General features: G+C 56.5%; 1 protein-coding gene across 5 annotated transcripts in view; it reads left to right on the plus strand.

The window, feature by feature from the left end:
* The window catches only part of CNTFR (ciliary neurotrophic factor receptor), a 38,024-nt gene extending 12,753 nt beyond the window's left edge, over window positions 1-25,271 (plus strand). For 3 of the 5 annotated variants that reach the window (XM_055293905.2, XM_055293903.2, XM_055293904.2), the window contains 8 exons: window positions 8,330-8,414; window positions 12,505-12,738; window positions 19,431-19,548; window positions 19,723-19,889; window positions 20,997-21,160; window positions 23,894-24,074; window positions 24,442-24,610; window positions 24,700-25,271. In XM_055293905.2, coding sequence (XP_055149880.1) covers window positions 8,330-8,414; window positions 12,505-12,738; window positions 19,431-19,548; window positions 19,723-19,889; window positions 20,997-21,160; window positions 23,894-24,074; window positions 24,442-24,610; window position 24,700 — 1,119 coding nt within the window. In that variant the 3' untranslated portion in view covers window positions 24,701-25,271. Of the gene's footprint in view, window positions 1-143; window positions 337-8,329; window positions 8,415-12,504; window positions 12,739-19,430; window positions 19,549-19,722; window positions 19,890-20,996; window positions 21,161-23,893; window positions 24,075-24,441; window positions 24,615-24,699 lie in introns of those variants that run through there. The other 2 variants (XR_008660198.2, XM_055293901.2) reach the window with 2 other exon arrangements.
* Window positions 25,272-27,760: the final 2,489 nt, after the last annotated feature.

A 27,760-nucleotide genomic window follows, 5' to 3' on the forward strand; every position in this document is an offset into this window, starting at 1 on the left:
CCTGCTGCCTGGTTTCTTTTGTCCCCACTGCCCCCTTCCCGGAAGTCCCTATCACCTGGCTTTGTGGCATCACCCCTGCCTGGTTTCCTTAGGTCCTGCCTGGCTTCCGTGGAGTCACGTCAGACTCCTTTTAGGATGGAGGCATCAGGGCCCCAGCTACACCTGGAGTGGCAAGTGGCAAGGATGTCTGCAGCATTGCCGATCTTTCCTGGGCTGGGGCCTGGCCAGCACAGCCTGGATTCCATTCTGCCTGGACAGCGACTCCGCGTCTACTCCTCCAGTGATGGGGGCGGGGCTGCAGGGTCCAAGGACACCTTAGGACTCTCCTCCTCAGTGGTTAGTTAGAGGAGCACCCGCTGGCTCTGCCTGCTCCCCGCCTGCTGCTGGGCATCTGCCCTACCTCTCTGCGGGCTGACAGTGATGCCAGGGCTTTGGTGGGGGCTGGGGGGCTGGAGTGGAGGTCCCATCTCCTTCCCCTCTCCTGCCCTTTCTGCAGCCAGGCCAGACATCTGGGTGCCCACTAGACAGTTGTGGGCACATAGAGGTTTTGAAGAGGCCTTGGGATCACACAGCAGATAGCTAGGCTGAGAGCTGCTGCCAATCCTCATCGTGGGGAAGAGAGGGTGATGAGGGAAGGCAGCAAGGGCCTGGGGAGTCGGCTGATTTCTGGGCCTTTCTGGCTCTTGCTGATGCCAGTGCCACCATCTGTCTCCCCCAGGTACTTCCTTCACCTCTCTTGTCTGGAATGGATCTCCCTTCATTCTCTAATGCTGTTGAAAGCAGGGTTTGGGGAAGAAGGAGCTGCCTGGGGAATAATCATCCATTTTCTCACTTTTTAGGGACCAACAATGTATTTCCTTTCCTTTTCTTTCCTGCCCTAGGCCACCCTAGGCTTTTTGTCCCTCCCCTCAGGCACGGCTAGGCAACCTGAGGTCCTGGCACAGTGTGGCTGTTCAGGGTGTGTATGTGGGTGTTTCCCATTGCCGGTGTCGGGGCGTGAGAGGCCGAGGGCGACTGGGGGCCCTGAGCTTCTGGAGGTGTACAGTGATGTCTGTGTGGAAGGTTGACTGTTTGGAGTGTGTGATGGTATCCATATGTGAGACCATGGCTGTGTGAGGGAGTCTGTGTGTGTGAGTGTGACTGTAATGTGTGCACACACACCAGCGTGTACGGGGCTGTGGGAGTGGGTGTCCATGTGGGAGGCCCTGATGTGTGGCCACGATGGTAGGCTCTGAATGCCAGTGTCTGCGAGAGGCTGCCTGGGTGTGTCTGTGAAGCTCTGGCCCTGTGTGTCTGAGGAGGCGGGGGCTTTGAGAGCTCTGCCGGGTGTAGTGAGAGCCCAAGTGTGTGCTCTGTCGGGGTGAAGTGAGCACTGGGTGCTGTGTGGCCTGAGTGGCTGGTGTGTGTGTGAGCATGTGTGTGCGCGTACTTACGCCTGTGTTTACCCATCAGGAACAGATTGCTCTGGCTTCCCCACTGTGAGGAGGGGAGGAAAGGGGAGGAAGGATGGCTCAGTCTTGCCCAGCAGACCAGGAGACTCCTCAGAAGTAGCGTGCATGGTGCATATGCACGTTAGGGGGCAGAGAGAACAGAACACAGAAGACATTCGAAGCTTCTTTTCCCCCCACCCAACTCTGGCTCTGTCAGAACGACCATCTTCAGGTTTTTTTTGTTATAAGCGAATGCATCACATGCACTGCTGCCCCCAACCCCCCAGTGTGTGTGTGTGTGTGTGGGTGTGGGTGTGTGTGTGTGTGTGTGTGTGTGTGTGAGCTTGCATGCATGGGCCTCTGGGTATGGATTCAAGGGTGTGTCTGCACCATAGCAGTGATGGGGCCAGGGGTGGGTGTGGTAGGAGATGCTGAGGCAAATAGGTCTTCGTCCTAATCTCCAACTCTGGAAAGCCATTCTATCCATCCTTGTCTCCACGGAGGGCCCTGCCTTGCAGCCTCCTTCCTGTCCCCGGCGTCCGCTTCAGGCCTTTCCTTACCCCATCCCCCCTGCTAAGGGAAGTCTCAGTCAACCCTATTGCTCTGCCCATCCCCTGCCTTTCATTGAGTTCTTCCAACTGTCTAACGTGCTGCAGCATTCTGTCCCTACAAGAGGAGCAGCACCCCACTCCCCACAGACTTAACCTGACTGCTGTGTGTGCCTTTCCTGGGTGGAGGGGGCTTCCTGATTCTTCTGGAAGTCAGAAGAGACTGGACTGGGGTTAGGGGCTGGGGGATTTGGCACCAGTACCTCAGGTTCTGTGAAGCTCTCCAGAGCCTATGTGTCCAAAGGGAGGTTATGAACTTATCTGCCCGCTCCTCCTCTCCATTCAAGAGGCAGGGGGCTGGACCAGATGACTTTCGAGGGTGAAAGCCCAGACCTTCTGCATCTAGAGGGCTACTTAAGCACAGGCCTGCATGTATGTGCATATACAAGCCCAATGCCCAGGTCATCAGGCAGCATGCAAGGCCCCAAGTGGGCCTCCACATGTGGGCACAGGCTGGTGACAGATTCCCATCTCCCCAGGATGCCTCCCCAGCTGCCCAGCCAGGCCCATCATGGGAGGGCCCCAGGCTCCCCCGACAACACGCCCGCACACACGTGCAGCAGGGCACGCACATGCTGATCTCAGGGTCCCCACGGTGCAAGAGGCTGGGAATGGGGGTTTTGAGCACTCAGAGTCCAGGCCGCTGCCAAAATCCATCGGAATCTTGTCCCCTCCAGGCCCCCATCTCCGGCTGTGGAGGTCACAACAGCAGGTGCGGATACCAACCCCCCCAACTCACTCAGTTGGGCTGCCTCCTTTTCCACGGCCTCAGCCAGCGTCGAGAGCTGGGGGACCGCTCCCCCTGCCTCCCTCTTGGCCCCCTCCTACTGGTGCTTGGCTTATCTTGCCCCCTCTGAGGAGGAGGACAGGGCCTAAGCTTGGGTAGGGTCATTTCTCCTGAGGACTGAGGCTTGCCCCTGGCGTGGGTGGGGACATGGTAGCCCAGGAGGAAGTAAAGCTTGAATCCTGAACCCAGGCACAGTTTGGAGCCCTATGCCACTTGAGGTGGGGTCACTGAGAGAGCTGAGAGGAGAGGCAGGTCTGGATTCAGAGAGGAGGGAAAAGAGAAGGGGCTAGAGATCAGAGATTCAGAGACAGGAGGGAGAAACACCATAGGGAGTGGGAACCTGCCTGCCCATGGCCAGCCGGCCCCAGCCCACGAGCTGGCCCCTGACCTAGGCCCGCCCCTCCCTGGTGAGGGGCCTGCCGGGCCAGCTGCCAGGGGCCAGGCCTCCCTCCTCGGCCTGGTCCCCCCACCCCCCAAGCCTCTGGACCGTTCAGGCCTCTGCCCCCGCCCCCACCGCCCACGCTGTCCAGGCTGCCTAGGCCTGGTGGGATCTGGGGGCCTCCCAGCCTCAGCCCCTCCTCCCTGTCCTGGAGCTTCCCGCCTGCCCTGACTGTCTCTTCCAGGCTCCCCCTCAGCCAGTACTGTTCCTCCCTGCCCACCATGTCCTTGCCCCTGTCTTTGCCCCCGCTCTGTCTCTCATTTCCTTCTCCATCTCCAAGTCTATATATCTCTCTTTCCTGCTCCAACCTAATTCCTCTGCAGGTCTGAGGCTTCTAGAGTCCCCAGGCGTTTGAATCAGTGAGTCCGTGCTGCGTCCTGCATTCTTGCCTCATTCCTGAGATGGGCCCTCTAGGCTGCTGTGGGGAGAGGTGAAGGAGATGAGGCTCCAGGATAAAAGGTGCCTTTTCCCCCTCACTGTGGGATTCTGGAGTCTGGGCTATGGGAGTCAGAGTGGGGACTGGAAGCTGTGGGGAGTCCCCTCTGCTCTGTGCTGGGCCGGATGCCCTTCCTCAGATGGATGTTCTGAACCCACCCTGATCCCTGGCAATGGGGGGAGTCCATCCCGGTGACCTTCTTTGGATTTCAATTCCCTGCCTCAGAGTTGGAATAGTAACCTTGCTTTGAGGTCATTTGCTTTGAGGCCCCCCGATCATTCATTGTCCAGGCCAGACTGAGCCTACCTGACCCTCGGCGTGCCCACAGCAACCCAAACCCTGAAGTTCACAACACACTATTACAGATCAACACGCACACACAATTATAGCTGAGATGCAGTTAGTGGTGCTTATTATCCCCCACCTTGACCTGATGGTGGCAGGGCTTCCCCAGGGTTGGCCTTCTACAATCTAAACTGCTGTGATTCTGCAGGGATAAATAGAGGCTTTCCAAAACTCACACCTCCTTCCCCCAGGTTCTGCCCTCAGTTGGGCATGGGGTGAGGGGAGGGGTACAGGGCAACCGGAACATTGCTGGGACTGGCAAGATGGTTCCTGGGTCTTGGGTCCTAAGCCAGATTCTTAAACTGGGTAATAAGGGTTCCTGTCCTGGAGCCTGTCACTGTGTCTGTTTGTTACCGATGGCGGCTGTCAAACTCCAGGGCTGCCAGTATTGCTGTGGACTAGTATCATTTTGTGAGACTGTTACTGAGTCTATCAACATCACTGTGTCACTGTGTTGATGTCACCGTCAGTGTTACTCTATGTGACTGAGTCTCATTGCATCTTTGATTCTGAGGTTACCGTCACTGTGACTGTGTCAGTGTCAACCGGTATCATTGCCCTGTTTGTTGGTGTCAATGTGTGTGACTATCACTCACTGCATTATTGTCATTGTGGTGACTGTCAACATCCCTGTGTGTCATTGTCAACGGTACAACTGTGTCATTTTCAATGAGTGTTGTTATCATTGTGTAATGGTGTCTTTGTGCCACAGTGGGACAATGGCAGTAAGTTGGGGCGCCAGAATTTGACTCTTAATGTGTTAACTGTGTGGGAGTAATGATGACACTGGGGTTCTGTGCTGGGAGAGGTACAGGGACCCTTGTGCTGACAAGGGACTCAGGGGCTTCTGGGCGCTGGGCTCCTTTCTTGCTTATGGGGTACCCCCTCTGTTCCCTCCTCATTCTGGGGCTGACCTCTTTGAGGGGCTGATAGGAATCCTGGGCTAATTTGCATAGCCCTTATCTGGGGCTCTATGGGATTTATCCTGCAAATCTATCTCAGAGCCATGGGGTGTGGACTTGGAAAATTCCCAGGAAAGATGCTCTTTGCCCTGGGATGGGTGGCCTAGAGTGAGCCAGGGCAGGATGGAGGTGTGTCCTGGATGCCTCTGGCCTCAGCCTCCCGACCTGGGCAGTGGGCCCAGTTGGGAGTCTGAGGAAAGGGGGAAGTGAAACTGGCCTGGGGCTTTCTGGATCTGCAGGGGCAGGGGCAGGGGCAGGGATGGGGTTTTACCCTTGTACCCTAGGGGTTAGGGTCCTAGATCCCCAGCAAGAATCCTTCCAGCCTCCAGGAAGGCCCTGTTCTTGCCTCACATTGCATTGACCACCATCCCATCCTTCTTTGTGCTAGAGGAGCTGGGCAGGCCACAGAGATGCTCTAGGGTGGGCAGACACCCTGCCAGGGGTCTCCTCTCTTCTCTCTGGATCTGCCTCTCCCTCTGCCCTTGAGTCTCTGCCCATCTCCTATGTACCCCATCTTTCCCCCTGCGTCTCTTCTATTTCTTCCTATCTCAGCCTCTCCTTATCCCTCTGGGTCTCCACTCAGAGCTCCTCCTCTCTCCCTGCCTCTTGTTTCCCCTCCCTGAATCTCTCCCTTTTCTGGGTGCCCCCAACCCTGCAGTGTCTGTCTTGGCACCCCACCCCCACTCTGCAGCACTCACTCTCAGCAGCGCCCGTCTCCCGTGGCTGCAGCCCCGTTGGCCCAGGGCCCGGCCCTTACAGTAACTCATCGGGCTGATGGAGGCGACTTTGATGAAGAAGCCACCCCTCCCCCTGCGGGGGCCTGAGTGTGTGAGTGTGTGTGTGTGTGTGCGCGCGCGTGCACGCATGCACGTGGGAGTGTGTGCTTGTGTGGACCAGGAGGGAGCTGGGAGTAGAGGCCACCCATTCCTCCTCTCCCTGAACACTCCCATCCTTGGATCTAACCTCAGCCGCTCTGCCTGCTCTTCTGCCTGCCCGTGCCCTGGTTCCTGCTCCCATGTGGTGGGCAGTGGGCCTGGCACCGAGGCGAAGGATCTTCCTGGCTGTGAGGAGAAAGACATGGACAGATGGCAGAGGCAGTGGGGGAGGGTCTGAGGGCGACTGGCCAGGGCTGAGGTCGGGGAACCAGGTAGGCCTCCGGCTGCTGGTCTCATTTTCTCTCTCTTACATCAGCTCTGAATTCAGGCAGTCCTGGGTTCATTTCCTGGCTTCACCGCTTGCTGGCTGTGTAACTTTGGCCATTGTCTTAACCTCCTAGGCCTGAGGAGTAGCTGAAGAGTGGTGAGGGGCTGAGGGTCAGAAGGAGCCAGGCCAAGTGGTAGCTAAGGCTCCAGGAGTCACTGATGCACAAAGGGTAGCTGGGGCCACTTAGGACACAGAGAGATTTGCTGTGCCAGGGAGGGGCAGTCAGGGCACCTATGGCTGTGACAGGGAGGAAAGGAAAAGCAGGCTCAGAGGAGGGGACTTTCCTGGAGAGGGTCAAGGGTAGCAAAAGGCAGGCAGGAGCCCACTCCCACAAGAAGCCCCAGGAAGTCCATTGCTCTCCAGCCTCTCCGCAGCTGCTTCAGGCTGATACCCACATTTGTCTCTGCTATGCTATGTCTGCACTGTCTGGAGCTGAGTCTCTGGCACTTTCTCGGGGTGTATCTGGCACTGCGTCTCTGTCAGTTTCTCTGGCTGTGTGTCTGGCTGTTTCTCTGGCAGTCTTTCTAACGGTGTCTCTGGCAGTGTGTCTGACTGTGTGTCTGACAGTGTCTCTGGCAGTGTTTGGAGTGGTGTGGATACTTCCTGACTGAGCATCTGGCTGTGGCTCTGGCTCTTTTCTCAAGCTGTTTTTCTGGGTGTACGCCTGTTTGTGTCTATCAGTTTCTCTGGTATTTCTCTGCTTGTGTGTCAGACGGTTTCTCTGGCACTGTTTCTGACAGTGTCTTAGCTCTCCGGCTTTGTCACCGACGGCTTCGCTGCCTGTGCTCCTTGCTCGTCCTTCGGCAGTGTATCTGCCTGGGTCTAGCCTAGTCCTTTACAGTGTTTCTGGTGGGTACTTTGATTGTGTCGCTGTTCTCTGACCACCTCTCTGGCTGGTTATCTGGTTTCATCTACCTGTCTCTTTGGCTTTGTCTGATGGTCCTTCTAACAGTCTCTGGTGTATCTTCCACTGTGTGTGGAGCTGTTTCTTTGGGGTTCTGTCTGGTGGTTTGGGGCAGTGTCCCTGGCCAGCATCTTTGCTGTGTGACTGGCTGGAATCTCGGAGAGTGGCCCTGGTTGAGTGTCTGGTAGCATCCCTCAGTATTTCTCTGGATCTTTGCTTCTGTGTGGTTGATAGTTCTCTCTCCTCAGACTGAAGGTCAGGGGGTTTGTTACATTTGCAGCCCATTCTGCAGGAAATAATTATTTCCCTGCCATCAAGTGTAGGTGTGTGCTGGGGGAGGAGGAGAGAATAGTTGGACTCATCTCAGGAAGCAGGACACCAGGTTGGGGGCACTGGATCCATCCTGGCTTCTGGGGCCATGTCCTGAGTGCATCCTGTATACTTGCATGGGTGCATGTGGACACTGATGCACACCTGCTGGGCTGGGGTCCCAGGCTCCTAGGGGCACATAGCTGGGGTCAAGGGTGGGCCAGGGTCCCTGACAAGGACTTACATATTAAAATCCTTCATTTTCTCTTGATCATTGGTATACAATTACGGAAAAGCCACATCTGACCTGGGTCATGTCCCACTGCCCTGACTCGACTGCTCTGAGCTTCTCAGGGCCCAGTGGCAAGGCTCGCCGCAGGGGTGTCGGGGACAGATGACGGATCTGAAGGGCTCCCGAGCATCCAGGTTTCAGGCTCTCTCCCCAGGAGCACAGCAGGGGGCCTTCCATTCAAGGCAATCTGGAGAAGTACAGACCTCCAATTAAGTTAAAACATTACGCTTTCAGTTTATGATGTTTATAGCTAATTAGCTAACCTCACCAGTAAAGTTATTTTTTTTTTTAGAAAAATGGCCCTGGCATTACCAATATTCTATAACTCATTTGCGGTTGACAACATTGTGTAGCCAGCAGTCTTATTGAACAGCAAACCACCATAGGTTGCCTTCTACCATCTTAGCAAACCTTTGCCTACAGATGCCAATATTGTTGCTTTCTATTGCCTGAAAGAAGATCTTGAGCCCCATTAAGAAGGGCATTTTGGGGTCAAGATGCTCTGGCCCTAGGGCTGGGATTTCCCAGTCTTGCCTGAGAACAGGAGGGGCTTCCCAGGACAGTCCTGTCTGGGCTGATGCTGTCCCCTCCCCCACCCCGGTTTCTCCCAACAGATGGCTGCTCCTGTCCCGTGGGCCTGCTGTGCTGTGCTTGCTGCCACCGCCGCAGTTGTCTACGCCCAGAGACACAGTCCACAGGGTGAGTGCTCACGGGGGCCGCCTGCTGACCCCCCTGTCAGAGCTGGGCATGAACCCTCACTGGCATAGCTGCATCCTGACACCACCCAAGAGTCACACACTGGCATTGTCACACATGACCACCCAGAGGGACATGGAGTCATGTGACACTGATATGCACAGTCCTCCACACTCACACTTGGGTGGTCGAATGCTGATGGTGTCTCTGGCTTGAGATGATCTGTCTTCTTACTAGGGTGGCATAGGGTACAGGCAGGTGGGATGGGAGTTGACGGGGGAGGCTGGGGCAGGACCTGTATATTGTATCTGGGTGAAAGGGGATCTCTCGGAGATTTGTGGGGGTGCAGTTGGAGGCACTGATTGGAGACAGTGGGCAAGACTGCAGGTCACCTTCTACCCTCGGCTTCATCCCAGAAGGAGGATGGGGACAGAGAAGGTGGACTGAGAATGAGATGAGGGGACAGGCTAACATGCGGGAGAGAGCCAGTACACTAAGGAAGGGACAGGTTAATCAGCTGGAATGGCCACACGGGGGAGGGACAACTCAGGGCTTGGCCATTGGCAGCTTCCCTGCCCTCCCTTTACCTATTTCTCCAGTGAGGGGCAAGGCCTGCCCACAGCCCACAGGACAAGGAGCCGTGTCCCTGCGGGGAGAAACAGAGGCCCTCTTAACTTGACCACCTGCCCCTCTACTGCACTTGAGGCAGCACCTCAAACAGCAACATCAGCCCAAGGTCTGAACTCAAAACTCACCTTGAACGAGGCTCCCTAAGCTCCCAGCCTGCCTGATTCCCACCTCCTACTCCGTGTCAGTTGGGTTGGGTGAAAGCAGAGAGGGTGAGGGCCTCTCCAGGGACCAGGCATGGAGCAGACCCTGGTGGCTGGGCTCTGCCACCCTCAAGGCTGTGGGTAATGAGTCGAGGCTTATATGGCCTCTTCTTTATGAGATCAACAGTGAGACCCAGAGAGATCCTGGCCAGCCCCAGGGGCATTGACTGGGCATCCCTAGGGCCTGCCAGTGGTCTCTACCTTGTGCCCCCATGGTCCTGGACAAAAGGCCACCTCTCTGAGAGTGTGAAAATGTGTTCTTGTGAGGGTGAGAGTGTGTCCCTGTTTGAGTGCATTTCTCCACGTGGCTGTATCCTTGTGGGCTGTTCCTCACATGTGACATTGTCTGTCTATGTCACATTGCCTGTCTGCATCCCCTTTGTGGAGCTGTATCCTTGCGTTTGAGACTGTACCCCACATGTAATTGTATCTCTCTGTCTCTCTCTGTGTGTTTGTATTAAATTGTCTCCCTGTGTCCCTGGGCATAACGGCTGTGTCTCCAGGTGATGGTGCCCTTCTTGTACGTGTACATGTGATCTCGTATCAGGTGTTACCATCCCTGAAGTGAGACAGTGTCCCTGTGTGACTGAACTTGTGTGTGACTGTGGCCTTGTGGATGACTGTCCTGCATGTCCTTCTTCTTTAGGGGTGACTGCCCTTGTTCCTGTGTGTGTGGCAAAGTGAAGTTGCTTTAGGATGCCCGGGGGGACTGTTTCTGGCATGTGGTCCCCCTGTGAGCCTGTGTGTGCAGGTGTGAGGGAGCTGTCAGCTCTGTCCCTCTGTGTTCTCCATGTCCATGACCTCATCCTGTCTCTGTCTCTCATCCTGGCTTCTAACAACCTTTTCACAGCTGATTCCTTTGGAGCATTTGTCACCGCATCAGGGCCAAGAACCCCATCCTCCCCCTGCTGCTTGATTTAATTTCTGAAATGGACAGCACATCAGTAGGGGCACCCACGGGGCGGGAGCAGAGCTGTCCAGAGACAAAAGATTAAATCACTGCCATCTTTGGAGCAGTTGCATGGCTGCATGTATTGCCATTGTTGTGTTATTGTAGCAGTTGTGACACCGTGTGCTTGTCATGTCCTCTTACCCCTCCACCTCTCCACGTGGCCTGTCGTTGTCTTCTGCCATTGTGTTGTCATTTTTTCATCCTGCCCTGCCCTTACATCATCGGTTTGTCATTATTGTCAGGTTGTGTTTCTACTTTTTTTGTGCAGCAGACAAGGTGTGGTGGGGAGGTGTTATCCCATAGCCATTGTATTTAATGTGTTGTTCGGTCGCTGTGTCCTCGTGTGGTGGCTGTACCTGCTCCCCAGGATTAAGGGCCACACTGGGTCCATGTTAGCATTGAGCTGCCTGGTCAGTGTTGATGTGTTGCTGCTGGGACCATGATGGCCACGCCCCCTCCCCAAAGGTCAGTTTTCAGCCTCCTCCTCAGGCAGCTGGATGCAAAGTCTCTGCTAGGGGGTGCAGAGAGAGGGGCTTGGCATGTTTCCTGGAAGCTCCAGGTTTTTGGAAGGGAGGCTGGAGGGGGGCTCAGTGGCTGGAGCTGGTGGACTGTTGTGGGGGCTCAGTGGCCGGAGTCTTGGACACTGGGCCTCTGGTCAGGGGGAGGCCCCTGTTTAGTGTCTGGTCCAGCCTCACAGCTGTGGCCTCCAAGGCCCCCAGCCACCGCCCTTCCGCCCGTTCATCCTCTGTTCGGCTGGTCCCAGGCTCCACAGACGAGTGGTCAGGGCTGGCTGGGTTTCCTGCTTCCTTCTTCTCTGACAGGGACAGAGAGACTCAGAGAGGCTCAGAGAGGGGCAGGATAGAGATAGGCAGCAAGGGAGAGAGGAGACCTGGAGTCACAGAGAGACCCTGGCACAGCGAGGACGACAGAGGCAGCAAACCGGGACAGATGTTCCAGCGCAGAGCAAAGCAGGGCTGAGGAGGGGGCTGCAATGGGGAGAGGGGGCGGCCAGTGGATCCAAGGGGGATCCCTCCACCCCTGCAGTCTTGGTAGTGTTAACAAGTCTAATTAAGAGGCCACTGGCCCAACTTAATTGGCTTGTTAACAGGAATTGCCTCTGAAAATCCCCCAACTCAGCAGGGTGGCTCTCTGGAGGGGAGATGTAAGCGAGTGTTAACGAGGGATCCCGCAGCCCCCCACCCCAACTGCTGCCCTCTCCCCCTTCCCTTCTCCTCTCCCACCCTCACTCCACAGATCTGGCCAAGACCTGGGAAGTGTCTGTCCCTCAGGCTCGGGGTAGGATGAGAAGGGGGTGTCCTGAGATTCCCATCTCCCTATCTCTGTGTGCCTGCGTCTTAAATCTGCCTCTCTGCCCTGCTCGCTTCCCCCACTTCGCACTGCCTGTCAACAGGTGCTCGCCTCCACCCTTCCATTTCCAGTCTCCTGGGCTCCGTCCATCATGCCTGAGTTGCTGAAGGCAGGGCTGGGGTTTGCTTTTGGCTCTGACAGGCCGCTCCTGGGGGCAGGAGAGGAATGATCACAGTGCTCGCTCCATCCCAGCAGCACCGCACCCCTCAAGCCCCCAACCTGCCCTAAGTAGTTCCTGCCTTGTGAACTTGACAGCTGCCAGGAGTTCCCTAGGGTTCCCTGCTGCCCGTTCTCCCTTCTCCTGCTGCTGCCTGAGCCCTGGATGGCTGAGGGGCGGGTTGTTGTGGGGTGGCAGGCTGGGAAGGCAGAGGAAAGGGAGAGAGACAGGAAGAAAGATGGGGGAGGTGGGGATAGAGACAGGACAGAAAGAGACAAGGATGGGGTGGGGAAGAGAAAGAGATAGGGAGACAGAAAAAGGAGTCCAGGAGTGGGGCTCCTCAGTGCCAGCTTGCCTGGGTAATAATGGACGTCAGTGACTGGGCTGGGCCTGTGGGTGGCAAGAGATCAGGGTCATGGAGGTCAGGAAACTTTTAAAAACCCAGGGACTGGAGAGGAACTGGGTTTTCTCTGAGAACTGATCCCTCTCAGCACTATGCAAACTCTCTGTCACATGCAAACACACACACACACAGAAGATCGCCCATTCACATACCTAGCCCCTGTACATGCACACTCACATGCACATTTGGAGACACTCATATACCCATACACTTGCACAGGCATAGAGGAGCTTTGAACACTCTCCATCTCCCCACTCACACAGACATCGAGCCTCTTGTCCTCACTCATACATCCTCACAGGCTCTTGCCTGAGCACATTCGCCTGAGGGTGCTGGGCAGGGCTGTGACCTGTGACTTTTGCCCTGTGCCCCCCCCCCCACAGACGCACCCCATGTGCAGTACGAGCGCCTGGGCTCTGATGTGACACTGCCATGTGGGACAGCAAACTGGGATGCCGCGGTGACGTGGCGGGTAAATGGGACAGACCTGGCCCCTGACCTGCTGAATGGCTCTCAGCTAGTGCTCCGTGGCCTGGAACTGGGCCACAGTGGCCTCTACGCCTGCTTCCACCGTGACTCCTGGCACCTGCGCCACCAAGTCCTGCTGCATGTGGGCTGTAAGTGTTGCCCCCACCCCTCATCCAGCCTCCCACCTTCCTTGAGACCCAGACTCCTAGCCCAGATCAAGTCCCCTTCCTGTTAGGGGGACACGGAGAAGGGAGAGCTACAGCCTGACCCTTGCCCTCTGATTTTGTCCTGGTCCGCTCTTCTGGCCTCTGAGCCCAGTCTTGCCCACTGAGTCCAGACCCCTAGACAATTTGCCCACAGATCCCACCCCCTTGGGTATCCTAAAACCCTATTCCTTCTGACAACATAGACAGAGAGCTGGTAAGGCATGGCTCACCTGGGACATGAGTGGGGAGAGACCCTCAGGTCACGGATCTGAGCTGGAGGAGCCTCACTGTGTCTGCTCCCACAAGGGCTAGTCAGAGGGCCTCAGGGAGGGAAGTGGGATATGTGGTTATACAGGTATAGGCAAGGCGCTCCAGGAGGCCCCAGGGAAGGAGGAAGGCGTCCTGGAGTGGGAAGCGAATGGAGACTTGGGAAGCGAATGGTGATTTAGAAGATGCATTGAAACATCATTTCTGGCAGAGAGCTGGGTGTGACTGTAGGCCTCAGCGGCTGGGAGGGCATGTAAAGGCCACTTGGGCTGGTGTTGATGTGGAGAGGGAGCTGAAGGAAGGGACAGGGGGACAGATCATAATCCTGGAAGCTGGGCAGTGACATCTTCTGGGTCATGTTCTTAAAAGATCACTCTGAGTGGAAGGAGGCAGGTTGGATGGAGAAAAACCAAGGTAGGAAGGAGACTGTTACTGGATGCAGGAGAGAGGATGAGGACCTGGGACCAGGGCATGGAGCTGGGGAAGCTGAGAAGGGGCAGTTGGATGTCGAGGAATTGGTGCTAGATTGGAGGTGGGAAGGACAGGAGAGTAGAGGGTGGGAGGAGTCAAGACAGCTGGAGGGATCCATGACTGCAACAGGAAGAAAACGGAAGGAAAAGATAATGTGTGCTGCTTGAACAGTGTCTTAGTTTGGGTTTCCCTAGAATCAGATCCCAAGATGAGAATTCTTATGCAAGCAGTTTATTTGGCAGGTGAAGGAAATACCATGAAGGAATGGGAAAGTGACACAGAAAAAGGAAGTTAAGTTAGTCAATAAAGAGTGAGTTATCCAGACATTGCCTCTTGGCGACTGACATTAACCACCGAAGGTGCAGATGCAGAACATGCACCTGAGTTGCCCTGCCTGAGGGTGAGGGAGCTGGGATGTGTCTACACTAGCTCCTGCCCATCAGTGGTTGAGAGATTCACCTGGGGTGGGAGGGAGGCTTTGATTCCCCAGCACTTTTGCCCTGATGTCCCAGCAGGCAAAGCAAAAGAAAGCGCTTAGGCAAATAACTGCAGAATTTGGGAGTGAGAAGTATTAATAGTATGGGCAAGGGATCTGTGGCTCCCTAGACATCTGCTGCAGACCTGTTCAGTGGGATCCTTGGAGGACAACCGGGAGTTGATGGCTAGTAACCAGTGGGTCTGAGCGTCTGGGATTCGGAGAGAGGCCTCTGCTGGAGATGGATATGTGTGGGGGGTTGTCAGCATTAAGGCCATGGGAGGGTGTGAGATGGCCAAGGGAGAGATCGTGGAGTGAAGAGAGAAGAGGACCCAGAATTGAGCCCTAAAGACCATCAGCATTTAAAGAGGTCGATGGAGGGAAATGAGCCACAAAAAGAAATAAGAAGGAGCCAGCAAGAAGGTAGAGGGAAGACCAGGTGAGTGTGATTTGGAAGAGGGAGAAGTCAGAATGACAAGGCCATCACCATTGCTGAGGGTGAGGTGGGCAGGCATCCAGATCCCAGCTGGAGGCACCCACCAACAGAGTGAATACTCTGAACATAGTTCCATTTCTTCATTTCTTTTCTCTTGAGCCAATGATTCAAGCTCCTCTGGCCTCATTTTATTTGGGTATGGTTCACCCCACTGCCCAAAAATCGTCTCCTTATTCCCTAGAAGCTACCTAGGAGATGTTTAAGGGATCTGGGAGCAGACACTTGCCTCGCTGTCAGAAGACTGGTGTAGAACACCATGTAAAATGTTAGGCTGAAAGGTTGTTCAGGGTCTTCCACAAAAACACCCACCAGTAGGGCTTAAAGAGGTATGAAAACGTATTTTGGTGAGAATGTACCTTTCCCCATGGGAAGGCCTTTTTTTGGTTATTGTTTAATGTGTCTAAACTGAAGAGATGGCGTTCAAAACCCAACATTTTAGTTGCAAGCCACGGGTGGAGTGACCCCTGTTGGCCAGCTTGAGAAATGCAGGACCAGCCTAACAGAATTCTCCTTGGCCCACCATGGGGTCCTTCAGAAGTGGAGCACTCAGCCTAGCCCCAGGCCCTTTCAGAGGGAAAAGGGCCACTTACTGAGTGCCATGGAAAAAGGATGAACCCAACTTGGCACCGGTCACCCACATCCCTGTCTTCTCAGTTTGGGTCCCAGAAGTCCTCAGGATGGACAAGACTGGCTGATGGCTGGGCCCTGGCTGTGATGGCTGGGCCCTGGCTGTGATGGCTGGGCCCTGGCTGTGATGGCTGGGCTTTGATGACCCTGGACCCCCATTCCTGATGATGTGATGTTCTTTGAGAGGTCGTTGGGGGGGAATTGGGTCTTGAAGTAATGTCCATAGTCTATACCCACAGGACATGCCCACAGCTGCCCTGTTGTGACCAGGGCCCAGACCTTTTATATAGAGTGCTCACTGCCCTCCAGGCCCTGCTGCCAGAGGAAGGCTGGCCATGAGTTGGCTGTAGCATTAGTTTCAGGTACTTATCTCTCACTGCATTATTTCCTTCTAAAGACCTGGTCAGAGGAACAGGGGATATTAATCATTATCGTCTCAGTCACTTTATATTAGTAACAAGAGACTGGCTTTGGCAACACTCAATATCAAATTATCCTTCCTGTCAGCTCTCAGAGAACAGGACAGAGTTACCCCGATTTGTGGGTCATTCAAACCAAAAATTATTTAATATTTATCCTAAACACATGCAATTTGTCTCTGTTTACAAGGGAACTTGGTCTTAACAGTATTCTGTTGGAAGTCTCCTTAACCAGGCTAATCCCCGAACTGCTTTCTCCTGATCCACCTTCTTGCTCTCAAGTGGATCCTCACGAGCAGAGCCCTAAGGACTCCTCTCCTCCCTAGGATGACGGAAGGCCCCCCACATTAGGAAGCAAGATCACAGTGTTCCTTTTAGTAGCATCTTTTTATTTACAAGACACTGCTGATTCTGTATCGTTCTGATCTTAAGCTAAAACAAACCAGAGATTAAAATGATTTTTAAATGGACAGTTCCTTGTCCAGTTTTTTTAAAACTTTTATTTGATTGGTTAGGATGGCAGTTCTGGATCCCCTCGTTCAGCACTCCTTTCCTTGCAGCCCTGTTCGGCTGGAAAGGAAAGAGTGAGGAGAGGGCTATGGTCAAAGAAGATGTCTGGGGAGAAATCACAAGTGGGAGGTCGCCGGGGCATTTGGGAGTCCAGAAGTTGGAATGCCTCAAGGGATGCCACGAGATAAGGCTGAGCCAGGCCTGAGCCTTGAGTGCCAGGCAGGAGGCGGCGTGTGGGTGGGGCATGGGTAGGGCTGGAGTGGAAGGGTCACCCTGCCCCACCCTGCCTGATCTGGCCCGGCCTAGGGTGTGGGCAGCTTGTCCTCCTCCTCTCTGGGCCGGCGGGCAGGCCTCATGCGTGCCGGGGGCTCCAGCCCAGGCGGGCTGGCGAGATGAGAGGAAAAACATGCGGTTTGGTGGGCTGGACATGGAAAAACAAGCCAATTAGGAGGAAAACAAACAAACCCTGGGCCAGCGGGGGCACACGCACGCATACACACGCGCACACGGCCCCGCGTGGGACCCAGGGACGCCCTGCCACAGGCTGACAGTCACTTGGGTGTCTCAAGAGCCCCCACAAGGGGCAACCCAGATGCCCTGTATGCCCAGAGCCTGATACTGTGACCTGTGTGCATAGGAGCTTTTGCTCACACACTCTCTTTAACATGCACTCACACGGTGTTCAGTTCATACGTGTGAACATGCTGGGAATTCCGGGCACCCTCCCACATGCACGGTTTGCAAAATAACATTCAGCCTCACTATGCTCCATCACGTATGCACTGCCTCATGTATGAGCTCTAGCTGTCACTGTGTTCAGACACAATGGCACATTTACAGGAACTCTAACAGAGTACCTTGGCCACACAGCCTTGCACATAGAGACAGTCTCGAGATTGAACAGCCTCACCCTGAGTCATGTGCAAACACAGTCATCCAGTCCCACACAGCCCCCCATCATACAGTTACACAACTGCCCAGAGTCTCACAGTCACACACACGGAGCCTCACAGTTACACACAGCCTTGCAATCACAGCGTCTTAAAAACAGCTTTTCCTCCAACTCACAACACACTCACAACAGGCATCCTGATCCCACACTGTCCTACAATCTCACAGCACCCCCACCTCCACCCACCCGGCCCCTCAGCTGGGCTCCAGCTGCAGCAAGTCACTCCTTTTCTTCCTTTTGTTTTTCTTTCCTCCTTTTCCCTCTGAGAAACCTGGTCCCTGTCAGGAAACCCAAGCCCTTCCCTGCTCAGGGCCCAGGGCCAGGCAGGAGTAGCCAGATGACAGACAAAGCCCCCAGTCGGCCCCCCAACCCCCACCCCACCGTGACCTCCCTAGTCAGGGAGAGGAACTGCCGTGAGGGGGAGGTTGGAAGGGGACGCTGGTCTGAGGGGAGAGGACAGTCGGGGAGTGGAGGAGCCTGGTCAGTGGGGAGGCTGGCCGGGGGTGGGGGCCTGTGAGTCCAGTGCCGTGGCCCGCTCTGCCCTCCAGGAGTCCCGGGCAGCAGGGAGCTGACTCTGCACACTCTGATCCCCACCCCACCCCCAGCGCCCTTCCCCTTCCTGGGGGTAAGGGGGGCGGTGGCAGGAGCGGGGAGTGGAGGCTTCTCGGCCGGCCGACCTCGGAATGTCCTTTCCTCCTGGGGTGGCTGCCAACTCTGGCCTGGCCAACAGGCCCCCAGAAGGCACTTCCTGTGTCCTTGGCCGCCCCCCACCCCACCCCCAGGCAGAGTTCTGCACCCGTGGGCAGACAGGGAAGAGACACTAAAGGCACACAGGATGAACATGGAACAACATGAGATGGACGCAGGGCCCGAAGGCTTCCCAAGGGAGGTGGACGGTGGAAGGCAGAACGCAGGTTGGCCCTGTGGGGTCTCAGCTGGGCACTGCTTTGCCCAACAGGCCTGGGGAATGGAGCTGCCTCCGCCCACAGCATTGCCCCCTCCACCTGGTGCCCTGGAGTTCTCCTGATGCCTCTGCCCCCTCATCTCTTCTGCTGCAAAGCCAGATCTGGATCCTGGGGGTTCTGCCCCAGGCCCCTCCCAGCATCACACATACTGGACACGCACACGCAATCACACAGAGTCACTCACAGTCACATGCACACTGTGGATGGAAGCCCACTGTTCCCCTGTGTCACCATGGCCACTCTACAAGCATAGACATGCACTCCCCTTCACTGTCCCTGGCTTATTGAGCTGCCCCCCTCCCATTTCCTGTCCACCTGTCAGGCCGGGGGCGGGGGAGGGGGGAGGCACAGGAGGGAGGTGTCAGTGTCCCTGGAGCCACAGACGGACATTCCTTGCTTGGGTCAGATCACATAAGCTGCCTCCTTCCAGGAACCTGAGCCGCCTGTCCTCACGCCTTACCCAATGCCTGAGGGTGGGACAGCTGGGCTAAGGGCTAAGTGCTCACGGCAGCAAAAGAGTGCGGGCTAGACAGCAGAAAGGACTTCCCAAGTGTGTGTGTATAGGGTTACCCCTGTCTTAAGGTTTAGCTCTGGCTTTACTGTCTGACCTTGAGGGGTCCTTATCCCTCTCTGGGCCTTCCTATTCCAGAGTGAGGGCAGCTGCTTACCATGTAAAGGGCTTCTTAAAGGGTCTGCGATGGAGATGCTGGGAGCTGGCACTAGGGTGAGGTACACACAAAGGGAACAGCAGCTTCCTTTCAACAGGCACTCGTACACACACACTATCATACACAGACATGCAGATTCACACACATCCGCATAGCTGCTCCTACGGATCCCTGGTCACTCATTCATGTCACATAGAGACATGCATGTGGCATGTATACCCCTGCATGCAGACATCTGCAAACACAGATATGCACACAAACAGCTGCCCAGTGCTGTTCCTGTGTAGTCACCAGGCCTGTCCTTGTGTCTCCGTCTCTACTGAGGGAAGTCTGGGGTGTCTCCTCTCTAGGAAGTGCACCCAATACTCCAGCAGTCGGAGGACCCATTCAAGACTCCCCTCGTCTCTGCAGCACAGTATTCCTCTGGGAGTGGACACAAAGTGGCAGGAGATGTGGGGCTGGGGCCGATTCCCCCAGACATCACCTCCATCCTGTGATTGATGAGTTGAGGCCCGCAGCCCCCTGCTCCCCACGGTTCCTGCCTCCATTGAGCAGGTGGAGGGGGGGTTCCCTGTCCGCACAGCCCTTGTTTTTCTTTAATTAAACATCTGGCTCTCTGTGGCCTGGGAAGCCTCAGACCCTCGCTGACAGCCTCCCCCCGACAACTTTGGCATTGATGATGGGTTGAGGGGGGAGAGCTGGGGCTCTGGGGCCCACCTGTCCCCATACGGTGCAGGGGACTGGGAGCTCCAAGAATGCCCTGACCATACTGTCCTCACCCCCAGTGCCGCCGCGGGAGCCTGTGCTCAGCTGCCGCTCCAACACTTATCCCAAGGGCTTCTACTGCAGCTGGCATCTGCCCACCCCCACCTACATTCCCAACACCTTCAATGTGACTGTGCTGTGAGTAGCTGTGCCTCTGACCCGGGTCCAGCCCTGACCTCTGACCTCTCCCCCATCCCACCACCATGCCCTCCGTCCATACCCCAGCCCTGCCTTGGGCTTGACCTTTCCTCAACCTCTGTCCCACCTGACCCTTGATGTTGGTAACAGTACCTGGGTCTCACCTCTCCCCAGGCATGGCTCCAAAATTATGGTCTGTGAGAAGGACCCAGCCCTCAAGAACCGCTGCCACATTCGCTACATGCACCTGTTCTCCACCATCAAGTACAAGGTCTCCATAAGTGTCAGCAATGCCCTGGGCCACAATGCCACAGCTATCACCTTTGACGAGTTCACCATTGGTACGTGTGGCGGTTGGGGGGACCTGCTGCCTACTCCAGTGGGAATGTAAGTGGATGTGTGCCATTGGTGGGGATGTCCACATGCATGCACATGTATACATGGCATGTACATGCCTCTGCACAGGTATGTACAGTGCACATATATGTGCACATATATGCATGACATATACACCTGTGAACGTGTAAGTGAATGTCCTTTACCTGAAGGGCCGAGAGACCTGTCCAGCAGCTCTTCCGATCATTTTTCTGGCTCCCAGAACATGCAGCAGGGGGAAGGGGGGGCAGGCTGGGCCAGACCTTTTGCAGCTGCAGCCTCCACTGCCCCCCACCCCAACTCTAATGGCTTCCTTACGGCCTGTGATGAATGAGGTGTCAGAACAGGAGACAGGACTGGGACAGATACAGCCCTCCCCCTGACCCCCCCATCCCAGCCAGACCCTCTACCTGCCCCTGCCCTGTTCCAGGCAGGCTCTCTGCCTGCTATTCCCCCTCCCCAGCCAGACCTTCTGCCTGAGCCTGTCTTCTCCCCAGACCCCGTGGCTGGATCCCTAGCCAGAGTATTTCTACATAAGCTGGGCCCTTAGGCACTCCCATCAGATATCCCCAGCCTACCTCCAGATCTGCAACACCTGTGGACTGTCTTTTACCCTTGACCCAGGTCTTAGTTTGGAACTGGAAAAGTTGAAGTGAAAAACCAGGCTTGGGGGAGTATGTGATGCTGGTGTAGGAGGGGGTAATCCAGGTAACAGTGGGGGTGACAGTGGTAACTATGGAGGCATCATATTGTCTTAGTTACTGGGATGCAGGTCAGTATGAGGATAGGGTTGGGATGATGGGATGATGAGATGAAATTTGGGATGTTGATATTAAGAGTTGGTGACAGTGACTGTAGCGACAGTCATTGGTGATGATCGGGATGTCAGACTTGGAACTAATGAGACAGTTGTCTATGGTAGTTATCAGAATTGACAACAGAGAAGAGGCATGCTGGCTATGATGTCGATGACAATGGCTGGCAATATGAGAAGGTCAACATGGTGGCTGGAGTTGACAAAGTGGGTTGTTGCCAGAGATTAGTGTAGTAATGAAGCTATGTCTCCTGAACAGTGAAGCCTGATCCTCCAGAAAATGTGGTAGCCCGGCCAGTGCCCAGCAATCCTCGCCGGCTGGAGGTGACGTGGCAGACCCCCTCGACCTGGCCTGACCCTGAGTCTTTTCCTCTCAAGTTCTTTCTGCGCTACCGACCCCTCATCCTGGACCAGTGGCAGCATGTGAGTGCCCTGCCCTGCCAAGATCCTGGGTGCCTGAGTTAGAATCAGGTGGAGTAAGTGGCACCCATATCCCACGTGGCAGCAGCTCCAGTGTGAGACCTGATGAATCAGGCTCTCTGCGGGGAAAAGGGACAGGTGGGCCTGGGAGAATGGATGGAACTGAGGCAGGTGTCCTTAGGGGTTCCCAGTGACCCCTGTTCGTGCAGTGGGAACACCTATGTCTTTTTGTGGCTCCCCAGGGTAGTGGAAAGAAATGCAGGAAGGGAGATGGCGGGCAGGACAGGCAAGGCGCCCTTTCCTTCCCTCGATTTCCGCCCTGACCAGGCATCTCCCTCTTTACACTCTGGCCCAGGCTCTGGGCTTGTGCTGGCCCCAAGGGACAGGAACGTGTCTGTCCTCAAGGGCTCACAGATGGGCCCAAGGGGTCAGGATCAGGCAGTGGGGTCAAGTCTGGTCCAGCATGTGAGTTTAGGCCCTGACTGGCATCCGGACTCCAAAGTCAGACCCAGCTTAGGGGTCAGCTTGAGGCTATGAGTCAGAAGGTAGCCTGGCTGGGAACCAAGCAGTGGACAAGGGTCAGTATTGGGTCAGACCATGGTCTGGATCAAGAGCTCTGGGAAACAGCCAGAGGTCTGGGGCAGACTTGGGGTTCTCTTGCTTTGAGAGCCCTGGGCCCATAGGGTCGTGGGCACTCTGTGTGGCCCATGAGGCCTGTGGGCTAGGACTGGGGTTGGGAGGGTGCTCCATGGGACAACCCAGGCTGGTTCCTGGGGGTCAACTTGTACCCCCACCTCATCTACCACGCTCCAACTCCAGCTCCTCGTGCCCCTATCCCTTCAGGCCTTTAAAGTGTGTAATTCGATTCCTGGGTGCCTGTCCCCCACAAAGCCTGCTCATGCACTCACATGTTCCCTGACAGAGTCCGGAGTCCCTCCCGCCTGGCCAGCTGCCCAAGCCTAATGCATTGCTAATAACCAGGGTCTAGTTTCACAAGCCCCCCCTCCCCCGCTAACGAGCTACAGGCAGCAGCCCCGCGCGTCGCAGCGCACACGCCTTGCAGTGGACCTGGCCCACCGCCCACCACACACACGGGAACATGCACACACACGCGGCTCCCAGCAGGAACCATATACCATACGTGTGTGCGACTAACATGCCAAGACCATGCGCAAAACTGACCCCCACACTGAGGTGGGAAGAGCAAAGTGTGCAGGCTCTGTGGCGAGAACACACGTGGCCTGTAGTGCATCCTAGCCCCATTCTGTGTCTCACTGGCATTGGGGTTGGTTAGATTTATGGTTCTTTTCAGCTGAAGTTTTGCTCTGAACAGAGTCTATTCTCCCCAATCCTTGACCTTGGGGAGAGGCAGGTGTATGACTGGGAGGGGGCGAGAAGGGCAGAACAGAGAAAAACATTTGGATTTTCAGGAGGAAAATACAGACCAGGAATTGCAAAAGAATGGGCCCTGGGCAGGGGCTGTCTCAGCATGGACAAGAGGGAGGCAAGTACTGGGACCCAGCATGGGTTCCCTGCAGCTCCTGCCCTGGCCCTAACTCGGCAGGGAGGCCTGGAGGGCGTGTCTGGCATCTGCTCCAGCAGACCATGGAGGACTCCCAGGGGAGACCGATGTCGGTGACTAGGGAGTTCCTGCCAGTTGAGAAGCCTTTCTCTTGAGAGGGAGGATGACGGGATCACTGATAACCTAGCAAGAAGGATCCTGGTCTAGGATATGTGGCCCTGAGGAGAGCACTGACCTCCTGGGGGCCACATTCCTAGAGGTATGGTGCCCACCATGAGCCCACAATGAGGTGGCAATTTGATCTGTTCCCCGTGGCTCCCTCCCTGTAGGGAGAGACTGACATGGAGGCCTGTGGTCTAATCCTGGCAGGAGGGAGACAGAGCTGAAGGAGCCGGGGCTACTCAGCCAGAGGGTATCTTTGCCGAGCAGAAAGGGACTGGGGTGCCAGAGGTGGAACTGGGACCCTGGCTCCAGGAGAAGAGGGTCTTTGGGACCCTCCGATCTTCCAGGGCTGAGATTAGGATTTACTGAGCCCAGGGTCTGGGCCCAAAAGGTGTCTCACCATGACCCTGACCTTTACCACCGTATCAGGGCCACAGGCTGAGCAGGAACTGGAGGGGCTTCCTGCCCCACTTGGACCCACCACACATGTCCAGACACATACACACACGTGTGCATGCACTCACAGCCTGTCAGGTCAGATAGCCCAGACCCCAGTTTTCTGGGGGGAAGATTGGAACAGGGACCAAAAAAGCCCTGAAGCCAGAAGTGGCCCAGAGCGGCCCCCTCCTCCGCCCCTGCCGGCTGCCCCTGTTTACGAGGCGGCTTAATGAGGCAGCGGGTGCCGCTGAGATGAACCAGAGCCCAGCCTGGGCCTGGAAGGGGCGCCGGACAGGCAGGCTGGCCTGGAGGGTTGGGGGAGACCAGCAGGATGGGGCCAGCGGGGTGAGAGTGGGGTGGCGATGCCTCCAGGAGGAAATGGAGCAGCTCTCCTGCGCCCTGCAGCTCCAGGGGCTGTCCGCCACCCCTTTCCGCCCCAGCAGGGTGATAACCACACTGAGGCCTTCCTAAGGAGAGGCTCAGCTGGGGCCAGGCTGGTAGGTGCCTTGGGCATCTGGGAACCTAGGCTCTGACCAGAAGCCATGGTAATACCATGGACACACCCTCCTGGCCCCCAAGTGTGTCCTTACCCCCACCCCATGGTCTGGCTGCAGGTGGAGCTGTCCGACGGCACAGCACACACCATCACAGATGCCTACGCCGGGAAGGAGTACATTATCCAGGTGGCAGCCAAGGACAATGAGATCGGGACATGGAGTGACTGGAGCGTGGCCGCCCACGCTACGCCCTGGACTGAGGAACCGCGACACCTCACCACGGAGGCCCAGGCTGCGGGTGAGCTTGCTCCTGCCCCTGCCTCCTGGCTCTGCTGTCCTGGAGGCCTGTGGTAGAACCTGTGGCCTGGTTCTACCCTGCTGCCTCCAGCCTCTGCTCCCGGGGGTAACCACATTTCTGCCTGTCTGTCCAACTCCTGCCATTCCTGGTCCTTGCTATCTGGACATCCTTGGTAGGGGTCATTGTGTGGGGGGGTTATCTGTGAGCCTTGGGAAGCAGGATCTGCCTGATGGGGGAGGCAGGGCTGTCTGATGGGGGAGGCAGTACCAGTCTGATGCAGGAAGCAGAATGGTATGTCTTATGAGCCCCCAGATCTGGATGGGACCCCAGCCCTGGCCTTGCCCTGAGTTTCCCCCATGTTCCCCAGAGACCACGACCAGCACCACCAGCTCCCTGGCACCCCCACCTACCACGAAGATCTGTGACCCTGGGGAGCTGGGCAGCGGTGGGGGACCCAATGCACCCTTCTCAGTCAGCGTCCCCGTCACTCTGGCCCTGGCTGCCGCTGCCGCCACTGCCAGCAGTCTCTTGATCTGGTAGGTTGAGTGAGGCTGGGTGGCAGAGGGAGCCTGAGGGAACCCCCACTCCAGCCCCCTCCCTGACAGACCCCTCCCTGTCTCTACAGAGCCCGACACCCCATGAGGACATGCAGAGCACCTGCAGAGGAGCAGGAGGCCGGAGCTGAGCCTGCAGACCCCGGTTTCTGTTTTGCACACGGGCAGGAGGACCTTTTGCATTCTCTTCAGACACAATTTGTGGAGACCCCGGCAGGCCCGGGCCTGCCGCCCCCCAGCCCTGCCGCACCAAGCTGGCCCTCCTTCCTCCCTCAGGGGAGGTGGGCCATGCAGCTAACCCACCCACCAAAGACGCCCTCACCCTGGCCCCTTGGGCTGGACCCTCCAATGCCAGCGACTCCCAGGAGCCCTTGGGGGACGTGAGGGGAGCCTCTCACATCCGATTTCTCCTCCTGCCCCAGCCTCCTGTCTATCCCAGGGTCTCTGTTGCCACCATCAGATTATAAGCTCCTGATGCTGGGGGGGCCCAGCCATCCCCCTCCCCCCAGCACCCACACTTTTCAGTCCCCTCCCCTCTGCCCTGTTTTGTACACCCCTCCCCTGGCCCTGCTCCTATCCCACAGTATTTAATGCCCTGTCAGTCCCTTCTAGTCTGACTCAATGGTAACTTGCTGTATTTGAATTTTTTATAGATGTATATACAGGGTCGGGGGGGTGGGGGTTCTCATTAAACGTCACCATTTCATGAGTCCTTGGAACAGACCCACTTTGGGAGGGTACCCCTCTTCCAAGGACCCCACTCCATCCAGGGCTGGCGGAGGAAAGAAATTGTGGTTGGGGAAGGTGGGGAGAGGTGTTCAGCTTTCAGGCCAGTGTATCTGGTAACAGTGTTGTCTACTTCTTGGGGGGTAGGGCTTCCCTGGAGCACAGGGTTGTAGCCAGGGAAAAATTGTGGGAAATAAGGGATCCCATGGGGGTATCCAGTCAGTCCGGGAGGCTGCCGAAGTCTTGGCTGGGGCAGAAGCCTTTCAAGGGTCACCTCTAGAACTGCCTTCCATGAGTGCCCAGGCCTGGGCCCAGTGCACAGGGGTAGAGATGGCAGAAGGGAGGGGCAGGCTTCATCCTTGGGGCCAGGGGTAGTGCGTGATCCCTGCCATCCAAGAGACAGTCCAGGGGTGCTAGAATGTCAGGCCTAGGGCTCAGCCAGGCCACAAGGGCTCAGAGCACAGAGTGTCCTGGGCCTGGGCAGGCAGGGGGGCTGCCTGAAGGAGGAGGCTGCTTGGAGTGTGACCAGGGACGGGACCTGGGCTTCAGGACTGGAATGACAGAGTACAAGGCTTACTCCCAGGGCTGGGTTATGGTCAGGACTCAGTGTAGAGCTGGAGAGGGTGGGGCTTTGGCTTTACAGGATGGTCAGTCTTTGGTGCAGCCTCAGATACTGCCCACACCCTTCCAGTCCCCAAACTGGGGCTCCAGGATCCCTCTGACTTCTCCTCAGAGGAGGACACTTGGCTGTCGCAGGCCTGTTTAGGTCCAGACCCCACTTATAGAAGCCACCTTACTGAGCATAAGCAGGCATTTCTCAGCTGGGAATGCCCAGGGCTGGGGCCAAGTAGGCAGGCCATGTGACCTGGGGGCAGGGGTGAAAGCGGAGGTCGGAGCTCCGACGTGGGGAGCCAGGTTTTGGCCTTGCTCTGGGTTCCTGGAGTAAGAAGAGGGGGATGGAGTCAAAGTCAGGTCCACACCCACACCCACCTGTGCACAGATGTGTCCTGATACACTCCCCATGGCAGGCACTGAGCACTCCACCTCTACAGAGCCACCAGCCACCCTGATGCCATCACACACTTTCTCCCAGTTCAAACCCTTCCCCTCAGACTAGGCTCCGGAAATGGATACCCCTTGCTGGGATCGCCAGGCCCCCTGGGATCGTGCCCTGGGAGGGGGATTGACAGTGCCTCAAGCACCAATGAGTCCGGCCTGGACAAGACACAGTCCCAGAGGTGGGGCCTGGTGAGGGGCTTCAGAGTAAAGTGGCCGTCTCTTCTCCAGCTTAGAAGAGAGAGGGGTATTCTAGGTGGGAGACCCATGAAAGCAAAGGCCTGGTGTCAAGGTGAAGCCTGTGGCTTTTCAAGCTGAACAGCCCCACCTATGGAAGCGCAGGGCTCTTCATTCACAGGAAGAGGCTCCCAGGATGGATATCCTGAGAGGTGGCTGTGGACCTGCTCTGTACCCTGAACCCTGAGTTCTGCCTGGGGGTCTGGTCTCCGTGAGGTGTGGCTCAGCCTGAACCTAGGCTCCAGGTCCGAGCATGAGTAGAGATAACAGGGGGTCACCAATGGTCTCCCCCAGAACATTCCTGGGATGTGTCAGAACTTCCACCCTTCATCTTTGGGGTGGGTGGGATGAAGTGAGGAGTCTCTGGCCTGAGCTGCCTTTCTGCCTTGAGAGCCCTGGTCAGCCCTGACCTACCCACCGCCCACCGAGCTTGGGCATCAGCAATCTGGCCTCCATTAGCAACATGGGAAAGCAATTATGTGGGGCCTCAGGAGGAGGGGGCAGAAGGAGGGGAGGGGGGCCTGCTGGAGCTTCAGAGGCCAATGGAGGGGAGGACTGGGGCCTCTATCTCTCTGCCCCCAGCCCTAACAGAGAGACCCTGCTCTGCCTCAAGCCCAGGGTGGCTGGAGGGGCAGTGTCATTGCCTCTGACTAGACAACTGGCCTGGGCCTGCGGGTGGTCACCTTCCTTGTGGGTCTTGGGCCCTTGGCCTCACAGAGGCTGTTTGCCTTGGAGGGTCTCAGTTGCTGACTGTTGCTTCTCTATAGTACTGTCCCTCCACATCCAGTTCCCATGGTGGTTCTGGGGAGCCAGGCGTAAGTGCAGACATCAGTTATTGGAGCTAAAACAGAATCTGGAGAATTAAAACAACCCTGAGGTGTGGAGGGAAGGGGAGGCTGGGATCCCAGACCCCAGGTGCATTGCACAGGGGCCCAGCCTTCCAGCCCCCTACTTCTCTTTGCTCCCCCACGATACACTGTGGCTGGGCCCCGCTCTGTGTCCTGGCCTCTCAGCCCCCTGCCCACTTGATCTCTCTTCCAGTGTGGCTCTGCTCCATTCTTACAACTCTAGACCTGTCTCTGTGCACCCTGCCCCTCTCTTCTTGCTGAACCC

This window comes from Symphalangus syndactylus, chromosome 9 (genome assembly GCF_028878055.3).
Source record: "Symphalangus syndactylus isolate Jambi chromosome 9, NHGRI_mSymSyn1-v2.1_pri, whole genome shotgun sequence".
Lineage (NCBI taxonomy): Eukaryota > Metazoa > Chordata > Mammalia > Primates > Hylobatidae > Symphalangus > Symphalangus syndactylus.